Raw genomic sequence first — 12,545 nt, forward strand, 5'->3', positions numbered from 1 at the left:
GTCTAAGTTACTTATTAGAAGTCATGTCCAACCAACAGTGGGGGGAGGAGGGTGAGATGGAGTCATAGCAGAATCTGAAAAAGCAATGCCCCTGCAAGCATTCCTCCAGTGTTCAGTTCAGGGTGTTTCTCCATCAGGGGGTGGCTTCTTCCTTACCTACTTCTTTCATATCTCCTTTCCTAAGCCCTGCAATCTGCCATGCCCTTCTGTGGAATGCAAGCAGGACAGCCAATGGCAGCTGGAGGTCCTTCTGCCTAGAAAGAGACAAACATAGCAGCTTCTAATTCAAATCCCAGTAGATCCCCGCAGCTGCATCTCAGAGGGCAATGCTTCCGAAAGCATCACTAGGTTTTGTGTCATCCAGGGAAAAGCCCATTGCATCAACCCCATGATGGACCTCTTCCCATTCCAAACCGTACAGAATAAATTATAATACCGTAGGCACATCCTAAATGCAGTGGCGTCTCTAGGGTTGGTGTAATCCCCATTCATTTTATTTTCTTCTATAACAGTACAGGTCACCCAAGAAATCAGGAACCCACCAAAAAAAAACACAACTTGATGACACTCACACAATTGAAGAAAGGCCCAGTCCTAAACTGGCTCAGTGCCAGCGCTGAGCCCTAGCGCCAGTGCTGGGTGCCATAAATGTGCCGTGAAGCACATTTACAGCACCTGGTGAACAGAGAGTGCTGGTGTTGGGCCCACCAACTGAGAGGCGGGAGAGGGTAGAACGAGGGTGGGGGAGGGGAAATTGGTTTGGGAGGGGTGGGAACAGCAGAGCCCTGCTCTGCCAGATCCTGAACTCTGCATTGGGTTGAAAAGCCCAACACTGAGTCTCTTAGGTCTGCACCAGCAAAATAGCCAGCTCAGACTTGAGAAGCCACATTGCGGGGCTTGCAGTTTTCCTGATGGATAGGGAACAAAAGTTCCTCCAAGGAGACCTCCAATTGCTTCCCAGCGCTTACTGGATACAGCCTTAGCGACTTTGGCACTGCGGCTCCAGTAGGCGCCAGGAAGCTCAGGATTGGACTGTTCTTATCCTTCTTAGAAGAGGATGTATATCAAAGAAGAGGATGTATATCAAAGCATTAATTCTTAAGAGACATTCTTGTGAAGTTTATCAGGAAAAAAAGGTGGAAAAGAAGGAGAAAAAAAGTTTAGAGATGATATGCAAGATTTGAATTGCTATTCAAGAGAATGACATGATTTGGTAGTGGTGTAATATTTGATTTGAGAGAAGAAAAAATATATATCTAGGTATTTTATAGGTCAATTTTGATGAACTAGGTTTAAACTTGTTTGATATTGTTTTGGAATTTGTAAATGGGGAAATGATATGAAGGTAGAAAGTAAAGTTTAGAAAGTAATGGCTATGTAATATATGAGTGGTTTGGTAGATGTGTTTAGAAGATTTATGATAAGTATTTAGTAGTAAATCTGTATTAGAATAAGTTGTATTAATAAAAGAGTTTAAGATTTTATTGAAAGAAGGAACATAAAGAATGATGGGAAAAGAAGGGGAGAGATAATTATGATGATGAAATGGTGAAGTATATAGAATATGAAACAGGGTTTTTAGAAATGAATATGTATTTTTTGTATATCTTTTTTTCTTCTTTTCTTTTATAATTGTTTTCTTTCTTTCCTTTTTTGATTATATTAAGAGATATAAGAAATTATTGGTAGAATGAATTATTAATTAATTGGTATAAGGTATCCTGCAACCTCAATGTTTGTATGTATGTGTTTTTGTATGTGTGTTTATGGAAAAATAAAAAATTTTAAAAAAAGAATTGGACTGTAAGAGTTCTAAGCTCAATTAGTTTCATTGATCATTTTTGAGTTCAACAAATCCATTTCTTGTTACATAAGGCAGTTGTGTTTTCCATTTCTGGTTATTTATTCTGCATTAAATTACCCATTGAATGATATATAACATGATCGTATTGTTTGGAAATACCAAGATTTTCACAGTTTAGGCCACTAGTGGGGTCACACACACACACAGACACACCCTGAGTGTGTTGCCTGGTGCGATCCGCACCCTCCTAGTGATGCTACTGGTTTGAAGTATAACACAAAAGGTTCAGAGAAGGTGGTAGTTAGCTGAACCAGGTGATGACAGGAGTGTGAATTTTACCAGCTGGGATGGACAGTTTTGTAATGTTGAATGGATGAAACAAGGTTTTATGGCTGGCAGACAGTTTGATACATCTATAGAGGGATACATATAGAGAACAAAGAGTGATGGGCAGAGGTATGTCATTTGCTTCTCTATGGAGAACTTGTGCAAGGAAAGCGCCCTACAGGTAGACCACAGCTGCGATACAAGGACATCTGCAAGAGGGATCTGAAGGCCTTAGGAGTGGACCTCAACAAGTGGGAAACTTGGCCTCTGAGCGGCCCGCTTGGAGGCAGGCTGTGCAGCATGGCCTTTCCCAGTTTGAAGAGACACTTGGCCAACAGTCTGAGGCAAAGAGGCAAAGAAGGAAGGCCCACAGCCAGGGAGACAGACCAGGGACAGACTGGTCCCAGCGTGGAAGGGATTGTCACTCCCGAATTGGCCTTTTCAGCCACACTAGACGCTGTTCCAGAACCACCACTCAGAGCACGATACCATAGTCTTTCGAGACTGAAGGTTGCCAACACTGACAGAAAAGCCAAAGATGAAATTATGAACTGAAGAGATCTTGTTCAGACAGTCAATACGATTGGTCTCAGGCTCTGTCCTTGCAATCACTAGTTCCCCAGAAACCCTTGTAAGGGTTTTTTCTCCAATCTTACATAAAGGCTGTGTGGGGCCCCAGTTGCAGGGGACCCTCTGAGCTGCGAGAGGCAGTGGCGGGATACTGGGGGTTCTGGTTCCAGCTGCAACAACCCGGCCACCGAAGCCTCAGAAAGGAGTGTGGGGGAATAGGGTTGCATCACCCTCGGCCTTCTCCCTACCTGCTGGGGCTTCTGGGCTCCCAACTAGTCCTGGCTCCCAGGCAGGCTGACTTCTGTTCCAACTGGCTGCCTAGCCCAGACTGCCTTCATCCCCAGCCCAGCTGGGCTTTATGCTGGTGACTGGTCCCTCCAAACCCCACCACTCCCTCCTTGGGAGGGCTAAAAGGCTGAGACCTCGTGCTCTTCCCCCCCTCCCTTTCCTGGCTTTCCCGGCCAGTGCTCCTCCTGCAGCTGACCTCAAGGTCTGCCGCCTCCTCGCCTCAAGCCCCCCTCTTGCCCTGCAAGCAGTCTGTTCCTCCCGGGTGTCCCCCAGTCAGGGGGACCCTGACAAGTTGAAAGAAGGTAGAATCTTACAGAGCCTCTGTAACAGACCATTTGTGCTCAATATTTGTCCACCACCGTGCCACTTCACATGATCTACCTATTGGAAGTATTACTGGAAGTAACTGGTGATGATGTCATCACCAGCTACTTCCGGATTGGGAAGCCAAATCATCTGATCATCTGGCCCAGAATCAACACAACAAACACTGGTAGGAGGCTCAGGGCGGACAGAAGGGCTTTTCTGAGTGCATGAAAAGCGCATGCTAGAGCTCTACCTGCCAAGCCAAGCCTCCTATTGCATTGCTGGTGCTGCCACCAGGTGATGGGGGTCTGGGTGTCCCATGTGTACCATCAGATACCACCTCAAGTACCACTGGTTGAGACACATGTGCTAGATGGAGTCCAGGAATCAAAAAGTGGCCTCATTTAAAACCCCACCATCTTTTAAGCATTTAAACACTTTTTCTTGGAAACCTTCCTGACAGAGCTGCTCATCTGTGAATAGGAAACATGTTCCATTAGCTGATGGGTGGTAAATATTCAACCAGAGAATGGGAAGTGTGTGCGCACAGAGAGAGAGAGAGAGAGAGGATGTTTTAATATCAATTGTCTTATGTCGCCAGTGGGCTCCCTGTCATAATTGACTAATGCCACCCAGGGTGATAAGTACTTCTGCTGATAGCAGTATCAGAGCCTCAAACATTGTAGGTGTTTCTCTTCCAGCTCTATAGGAGATGCTCATATACTGCAGCCAGCGATTCCCTCAGGGAAGAATATCAGAGGGAGGGGAAGGTGCTCTACCTGCTCTGGAGGAGGGAGGACATTGAGAAAGTCAAGGAAGAAACAGCCAGGCAAGCATTCGGTGAGATTTTGGCTCACTTGTGTCAGAAGCCATTCACATTTGGAGAAAGCAGGCTTTGGAGAAAGCACATTTGGAGAAAGCAGGAAAGATGGACGGGCTGCAGGGTGGGGAAGGAAAGCGTGCAGAGAAACTCCAGGGATTTGGTCACTGTGGCAAAAATGAGACTGCAAATGAGGGGAGAGGAACACATCGGTGTGAGCACTTCCACACTGACGTTAGATGTTGTTTCACACAAGGAGGAGCAAAGGGAAGTCTAGTCAACTGTGGACTTGAACTCAGTGCCCAGCAGATCAGTCACTGAGGGTGCAATCCTAACCAACTTTCCAGCACTGGCATAGCTGTGCCAGTGGGGCATGTGCTGCATCCTGCAGTTGGGAGGCAGTCACGGAGGCCTCCTCAAGGTAAGGAAATGTTTGATCCCTTACCTTGGAGTTGCGTTGCCCTAACCTGGGTGCTGGAAAGCTGGTTAGGATTGCGCCCTGAGTCCCTGGTCCATATGCCACTAGGAATGGCAGATATGTATTGTATTTCAAGCAAGGAGCCTCTCAGGGGACAGAATTTTCCTGATCCTGGGACTCGGACTATCAAAGTGTCCTTCCCATGCCAATTCCTGCAGTGTAGTTCGAAGAGAGATCGTTCCAATATGCTCTGTATTTCAATTTCCTCTCCAGTTTTTGAGTTCTGATTTTCCTTCTCTAAGCTCCCATAAGTCAGGAATCCTCAGCTGTGCCATTAAAAAAAAAAAAAAAAATTCTAAATGCTATACAGAATGCTGTGAACCAGGGGCATAGCTAGCGGGGGTGCAGAGCACTATGTTTTGCAGGTGCCTGAATGTGCCGTGCAAGCAGCCCCTCCCCATAGGAGCCATTCCCGGTGGCGGGCGCAAAACAGAGTTGAACTCTGCAGCTCAGGGTGCAGTTCAGGCGCCTGCAAAACTTAGTGTTTTGCACCCCCTCTAGCTATGCCACTGCTGTGAATGTGCAATTTGTCACCTATTTCAGCTCCTTCCCTTCTTTTTTTATGGTCTTTTCCCCCTCCTCGCCATGACCAGTGCACATGCCTGCATTCATCCCACACAACTGCAAAGCTGCCTTGCAGATGCAGCTGTGAAAATAATTGTGGGCCTTTCCTCTCTTGCAACAAAATCAGCAACTCCTCCAATTCATTGAGAGCAAAATTTATCTCTGTCCCTTATCCCAACTGAGGGCTGGGGTCATCATACATCCCACTGCAGGGCAAGCCAGCCTGTCACCTCCAACTTTCTCACCGCTTGTGATATATCCAACGGAGGCGTTCTACGCCAACTCCTGAACAACCACTGGAAAACTGCTGCCACTTTCTTCTTGACCCCCCCCACCTCAGAAGCAGAGAACCAAACAGTAGCATAGCTATAGGGGGCGGTGTGGTAAGGCACTGCAGGATGATTATAGAACAGTCACCCCAATCATATTCAGCTGATACCATCTTTAATGTCTTCTAGCTCAGGTTTCTCAAACTTTGAGGGGCTAGGAGGGCGAGGGGGGTGCTTTGCGCTTACTTTTTAAATGTAGGGCTGCAGCAGGCTGCAGGAGGTGAGGGGAGCTTGGAATCTACAATAGAAGTGGGCGCAAAGCTCCTCCTGCAAAACGGAAGTGCTCTGAGCCCGCTTTGTTTGCAGATTCCAAAGCGCTGCTTAGGGCTCCCACACCTCTTGCAGCCTGCTACAGCCCTACATTTAAAAAGTAAGCGCAAAGCACCCCCCTCACTCCCTTAGCAATGCGATCCTGGGGATCGCATCACTGCCTCCCTCCCCTTCCTACACCCCTTAAAGGGACGGGGGAAGCATTACACGAACTGGTGGGTCGCGACCGACCAGTTTGAGAACTACTGTTCTAGCTGTTAGGTGACACTAATGTGAGGTATCACAGCACTGAATGGACCTCTACTGCTTTTTACCCATGGCTGAGCAATGGTGCTGCCATTTCAGCAGCACACATGTGTGTGCATGTGTGTGTGTGTGTGTGTGTGTGAGTATTTTGAACTCTGCTTTAATTGTCTTGATTTTTTAATCACTTTGTGAGGCAATTTTAGTTTTGATGAATCTTACCAATAAACTGGTCTCCCCTCAGCCATGAGCAGAGTGGGTTGCCAAGAAGCCACAGCCCCTGTGCCCCCCATCTTCCATGTGGGACAAGAAGGACCATTCCTCAACTTGCTATTTTTGGGTGCACTTCCAAATGTTTTCAATGCACTCCTGAAAATGTAAATGGTGAAGGAGACCAACTGCTGTTTACAGATGTGGGTTTTATTCAGGTGCAGTCCTGAGGAACCAAGCAAGGACTGCCACAGCCCACAGAGTGCACACTCAGTGACATGCCCAGGGTTCTTGCTATGTTCTGTGTCAAACAGCCAAAACCCTAGCCTATCTTCTAAGGCACGGATTTTTTAGTGTTTTTTCTTTTCATGGCACACAAACGTCTGTGGTCTTCTGTGTGGTCACTGCATCTTGTAATGTTACTGCTTGCTTCCAGAACATTCTTCCAGGCTCTGTGGTTCTGTTTCTTGGGCAACTGCCTGGCGTAATGAATTGTCTGTTTCTCTTCCTCGGCTAGCAGAGGCATAGAACCCAGAAGAGGTTTTTTTTTTGGCAATTATCAGCCACTGTGCTCCAAACTCTCACCTGCAAACCTTTCATGGCACACCAGTGTGCTGCAGCATACTGGTTGAAAATGGCTCCTCCAGGGGTTCTTTAAGGATTTCTGACATCATTGAGTGGATCCTCTCAACTAGTACATCATTATTATTAGTGGAAATGGGTGGGATGCATTGTAAATTCTTCCCTCCCCCATTTTGGTATCTCCCCAAAACCAAAAACAAGTGATACAAAGAGAAAGGAAATGGATGATACACAGAGAGGGAGAGAGGAAGAAATTCTTTTTTTCTCAGAGCTGCCTGCAGTATCCCTGAGCATCAGCTGCCATCTAGTGCGCAGAAGGCCACACTTCACGTCCCCAGAAAGTTCCTCATTTGTCTTCACAGCGGGAGCAGAGGTAAATGTTCTCGACTAAATGTGTTAACTTAGCAATGTTACACATTGAAAATAAATTAATATACGCCTCTTCCCTGTCTTGGGGTCATTATTGCCGAGGCAGACATTAATAGAGTTCTCCTCTATTCTGACTCGATTTGGGATGTGCCTTGGCGTGCCTGCTGCCATGGAGAGTCGAGGTGTGAAGGGCTGGGACCCTTCCTCCGGAAGAGGCAAAGGCCTAAACGTGATTTGCAAAATGCATGTTGTTAATCACAGTGGTGTAGCTAGAGGGGGTGCAGAGCACTAAGTTTTGCAGGGAGCCTCACCACAGCATGCAAGCGGCCCTTCCCCTTTGGAGCCCTTTTGGGTAGGGGGAGCAAAATGGAAGCATTCACCTCACTGCCTCTCTGCATTTGCCTCTGTTTTGCTCACCTGCCTGGAATGACTCCAAAGGGGGGGGGGCTGTTTGCATGCTGTGGCGAGGCTCCTTGCAAAACTTAGTGCTTTGCACCCCTCTGGTTATTTAGTTCCTTTTAAGGAGAGGGAATCTGCACAACTTCTTTCCTCTCTCTTAAGGACAGTTCTTGAGACCCCATCTCAGCCCATTCATACAGTCACCTGATGCAGGTTGTATCAGCAGCAGATTGCGAGGGGTCTGAGAGGGTGGTGGATTCAGGGTGCCTTTCACCCCAAGTCTGCCCCTGCTGCCTCTCTCCAACCTGCTACCAATGCAAGCCTCAAGGGTTTGCTTCTGCTTGGTTGGCAACCTTCAGTCTCGAAAGACTATGGTATAAGCCTACAGCAACCAGTATTCCCATGCGGTCTCCCATCCAAGTTCTAACTCCATCCAAGTTCTAGGCCTGACCCTGCTTAGCTTCCGAGATCAGATGAGATCAGGCATGTGCAAGGCAAACTGGGCTGGAGCAAGAAACAGACTTTCCCCCTCCTGACTGTGATCCTCGCGCACTGCTCCGAATGAACCCTGAAGTTCCAGACTTCCAGATTTGACATGTGGGGAGCATAGCCAGAGTTTTGTTTTTGTTTTCGTAGTGCAGAGAAGGTGGACCGAGATGGCATCAGACATCGTTCTGGGTTCTACCGCTGCATTGAGACCCTTGTAACCTGATGATATGGCGTTTTGAGACTGAGCCCCGATCTGGTGCATCACATGTGATCACACATCAAGAATCATTCCCCCGCAAATGTTTTGTCACAGTCCCCAACTTCACAGGCTCTGTTCCCCAGCCACAGGAGAGGCTGCAGTTCAGTGGTAGAGTCCCTGCCTTATATGCAGAAGGTCCAAGGTTCAGTTCCTAGCAGCATCTCCTGATAAGAATGGGGAACATTCCTACTCGAGATCAAGAGAAGTACTGGCACTCACTGCAGGCAATACTGAATTAGATAGATCAGTGGTAAGATTTGCTATGATATATGATTTAATTTCCATCTCCTTATTCAGTTCTACATCTCCCAGTCCTCACCAGGGGTGGGACAATCCAGCACGCTGTGACTTGAGTAGAGTCGCTGAGTCACCATCCCCCTGCGACTTGACTGAAAAATGAGTCATAACAGGGGCACTTTCAGAGTGGTCAAGTCACCCTTTAGTAACTAAGAAAATAAGGAGAGCCGTGCTGGATCAGGCCATAGGCCCATCTAGTCCAGCTTCCTGTATCTCACAGCGGCCCACCAAATGCCCCAGGGAGCACAAGAGACCTGCATCCTGTTGCCCTCCCCTGCATCTGGCATTCTGACATAGCCCATTTCTAAAATCAGGAGGTTGCACGTATACATCTTGGCTTGTAACCCATAATGGATTTTTCCTCCAGAAACTTGTCCAATCCCCTTTTAAAGGCATCTAGGCCATCACATCCTGTGGCAATGAGTTCCAGAGACCAACCAGACCAACTCTGAAGGACTCGAATCAAGTCACCACCCACCCCCCTTTAAAAAGCCTGCTGTGGGGAAAAAACAGGATTGCTGGCAGACTATGTGTGTGTATCAGAGTTGGCTTTGAACACTCCCCTGATGTCCCCGCCTATCTGTAAACAGGGTGGGAGGGGCTGCAAGAGAGCTGGGAGAAATGGCAAGAGGGAGGGGGATCCTGCACAGCAGCTGGGAGGCTTACCAGGATGACCCAATCCTTGGCAGCTCTACTCAGAAATAGTCCCACTGTAGCTGGTCATTCAATGAGGGTTCCCCTTCCCCACCAGCCAGGGTGAAGCCACAGTGATTACTATGAACTGCCTTCCTTGCTTCCCTTCCCTGCCAAGAACCTCCTTGGGTTCCTCCTCCTGCCATGACTCAGCCAATGAAAATATCAGAATGCCCATCCTTTGCTCAATGACCACCTGTTCCTTCCTTCCCAGCAGAAATGGGAAAAGAGAGTCCAGTCCCACCTCCCCCCATTCATTGCACATTAACCCTTCTGACTTCTGGCTGGAACTTTCCTGATGCTTGCCCGGTGGAACTGCTGGCCCCACAAGGTTTTTCGCACAGCAAAAACAGCAAGCAAGCGCACCCAGACACAGGCAGACTTGAGTCAGCACATGTGGGGACGAGTGCCGAGTCAGGGGGGCCCTGACTCAAATCTTTTTCAGAGTCCTCCACGCGCATGACCCACAGGGGTCACAGGGGTCACCCAAAATCATGCAATTTTGGGACTCGAATTTGAGTCACCTGACTTGAGTTCCCAACTGTGCTCCTCACATGCTTAATCCTTTGCATGTGCCTTCATATACTGCATTTCTTCATTTTCTGGATGAGTGCAAAAAGCTTCCCCCCCCCCCCCCCCGAAGCAGCCTCGTGAGTCTGAGCAAAGACTGGAGAGCCCAGGGATAGCAAAAAACTTACATCGCTCCCAGGAGGGTTGAAGTGGCTCCTGCATGGGAACCAAAGATGAGGATGGCGCATTGCGATGGGGTTTCAGCTGCACCTAAAGTTTGCTGCCTAAACTCCTGATTGCCTGAGGACCTTGTAGGAGCAAGCCTGCTCTCCGCTTGCGTTTTCCCCCCAAACAGCCATTGTGGGTGCTTCCAAGCTCTCTCTCTCTCTCTCTCTCTCTCTCTCTCTCTCTCTCTCTCACACACACACACACACACACACACACACACACACACAGAGAGAGAGAGAGAGAGAAGCTAGCATGTAAGAACCCCTTGGAAGATTACTTCTCTCTCTTTCTCATGAAGATGACCCACCAGACACTCACACTAACTTTTCCTATGTTTTAAAAAATCTCTTTCTCCCTCCCTTCCTCAAGTCCAACTTCATTCATTGGAAGAGAAGTGGGAGGGGTGTTTGCAAGGAGGTGTGCAAAGGTTTTGCAAAGAAGCTCTTGAAGATGGGGAGAGTTTGATTGTATCCAGGCAGGGGGGACAGGAAGGTGGCAGGAAAATCAAAAGCAGAGAGGTGATGGACTGAACCATTTCAAGTTCTTAGTGAATATGGATAGCAAGAGCCTTCTACAGCCTGTTTCTCTACCTCTGGTCCAGCTTCCCAGATGGAGCCACGCAGCTTACTTGCCAGCATTCTAGATGGTGGCGCTCAGCTTTTCGAGACCCACCTGACATCAGGTCGCGATGCACCAAGTGGGTTTGAGAAACAATGGGCTACGAAATAATAATCCACCTGGCGTAGGATCACAACCCACCAAGTTGGTCACGACTCACAGTTTGAGAAACAGTGGATGACGAAATGATAGCAGGGCAACACTGACCAATTTAATTTTTGAAGAACAAGAACAAGCAAAGCACATCATCAGCGTTTCAAACGAACATAGCTGAAATAGCAGAAATTTTACGAACATCAATGATTTGATGCAAACAAGAAACTCAACTTTTGTTGCCTCACTGAGCACAAAACACTTTCAACTCTTCTCAGACGTTTAAGGATTCTCAACTGAATGGGTTCTCTGGTGGCTCTTCAGACTACGACACCAAGCGAAGGCTTTTCCGTACTCTTGACACTTATAGGGTTTCTCCCCTGAGTGGGTTCTTTGGTGAATCATAACACTATGACTGAAGCTTTTTCCACACTCCTGGCACTTACAGGGTTTCTCCCGTGTGGGTTCGGTGATGACATCTAAGGGTGCTCCTATCACTGAATCTCTTCCCACACTCCTGGCACTTATAGTTTCTCCCCTGTGTGGGTTCTCTGGTGGATCATAAGACTAGCACTCTGGCTGAAGTTCTTTCCACACTCCAGGCACTTATAGGGTTTCTCCCCTGTGTGGGTTCTCTCATGGATCTTAAGATCATTACTCTGACTGAAGGTCTTTCCACACTCTTGGCACTTATAGGGTTTCTCCCCTGTGTGGACTCTATGATGGCGTAGAAGGCTTCTGCTGCCATTGAATCTCTTTCCACACTCCTGGCACTTAAAGGGTTTCTCCCCTGTGTGGGTTCTCTGGTGGATCATAAGACTAGCACTCTGGCTGAAGTTCTTTCCACACTCCTGGCACTTATAGGGTTTCTCCCCTGTGTGGACTCTATGATGGATCTTAAGATCATTACTCTGACTGAAGGCCTTTCCACACTTTTGGCACTTATAGGGTTTCTCTCCTGTGTGGGTTCTCTGGTGGATCATAAGACTAGCACTCTGGCTGAAGTTCTTTCCACACTCCAGGCACTTATAGGGTTTCTCCCCTGTGTGGGTTCGGTGATGACATATAAGGGTGTTCCTATTACTGAATCTATTTCCACACTCCAGGCACTTATAGGGTTTCTCCCCTGTGTGGATTCTCTCATGGATCTTAAGATCATTACTCTGACTGAAGGCCTTTCCACACTCCAGGCACTTATAGGGTTTCTCCCCTGTGTGGGTTCTCTGGTGGATCATAAGACTAGCACTCTGGCTGAAATTCTTTCCACACTTCAGGCACTTATAGGGTGTCTCCCCTGTGTGGCTTCTCTGGTGACTCATGAGACTTGTACTCTGACTGAAGGTCTTTCTACACTCCTGACATTTACAGGGCTTCTGTGCTGTGTGGGTTCTCTGGTGGAGCTTAAGTTTACCAGTCCAACCAAAGGTCTTTCTATGTTGCTGGGACTTACAGGGTTTCTCTCCTGTGTGGGTTCTGTGCTGTGAAGAGTGCATCTGCTTCCTCTTTCTTCCAATCTCATTCCAAACTGATTCTGTTGAAATAAGAAAATAAATGCAGAAGAGACCAAAGGAAGAAACTGCAGCTAGTTGGGGAAGTCCCAACTTCTTTTTATATGCCCTGAACTTGGGCACAGAAAAGCCACCACAATCTTTACTGCAGGTGGCTTGATCAATATTATGTTTTTTCTTGTTTACAGGCTAAGGAATTTCAGAGAAATAAAGGCCAAAAGTAAACATTTCAGATTTAGGGTTGACAGGAAACTGTCTCCTATCGAATCTTGTCCTAAAAGGGTGCAGCAG

At 47.6% G+C, this 12,545-nt stretch overlaps 1 protein-coding gene across 1 annotated transcript; it reads right to left on the bottom strand.

Moving 5' to 3' along the window:
- Positions 1-11,270: 11,270 nt before the first annotated feature.
- Positions 11,271-12,065, bottom strand: LOC136640144 (zinc finger protein ZFP2-like). Its single transcript, XM_066615021.1, has one exon. It carries the CDS (start codon positions 12,063-12,065, stop codon positions 11,271-11,273), a length of 795 nt encoding a protein of 264 aa, XP_066471118.1.
- Between the last annotated feature and the right edge of the window lie 480 nt (positions 12,066-12,545).

This window comes from Tiliqua scincoides, chromosome 2 (assembly GCF_035046505.1).
Source record: "Tiliqua scincoides isolate rTilSci1 chromosome 2, rTilSci1.hap2, whole genome shotgun sequence".
NCBI classification, from domain to species: domain Eukaryota; kingdom Metazoa; phylum Chordata; class Lepidosauria; order Squamata; family Scincidae; genus Tiliqua; species Tiliqua scincoides.

Excerpts from the sequence above, each read along its gene's own strand:
- LOC136640144 (XM_066615021.1), bottom strand. The coding sequence starts at position 12,065 with ATGAGTCACCAGAGAAGCCACACAGGGGAGACACCCTATAAGTGCCTG.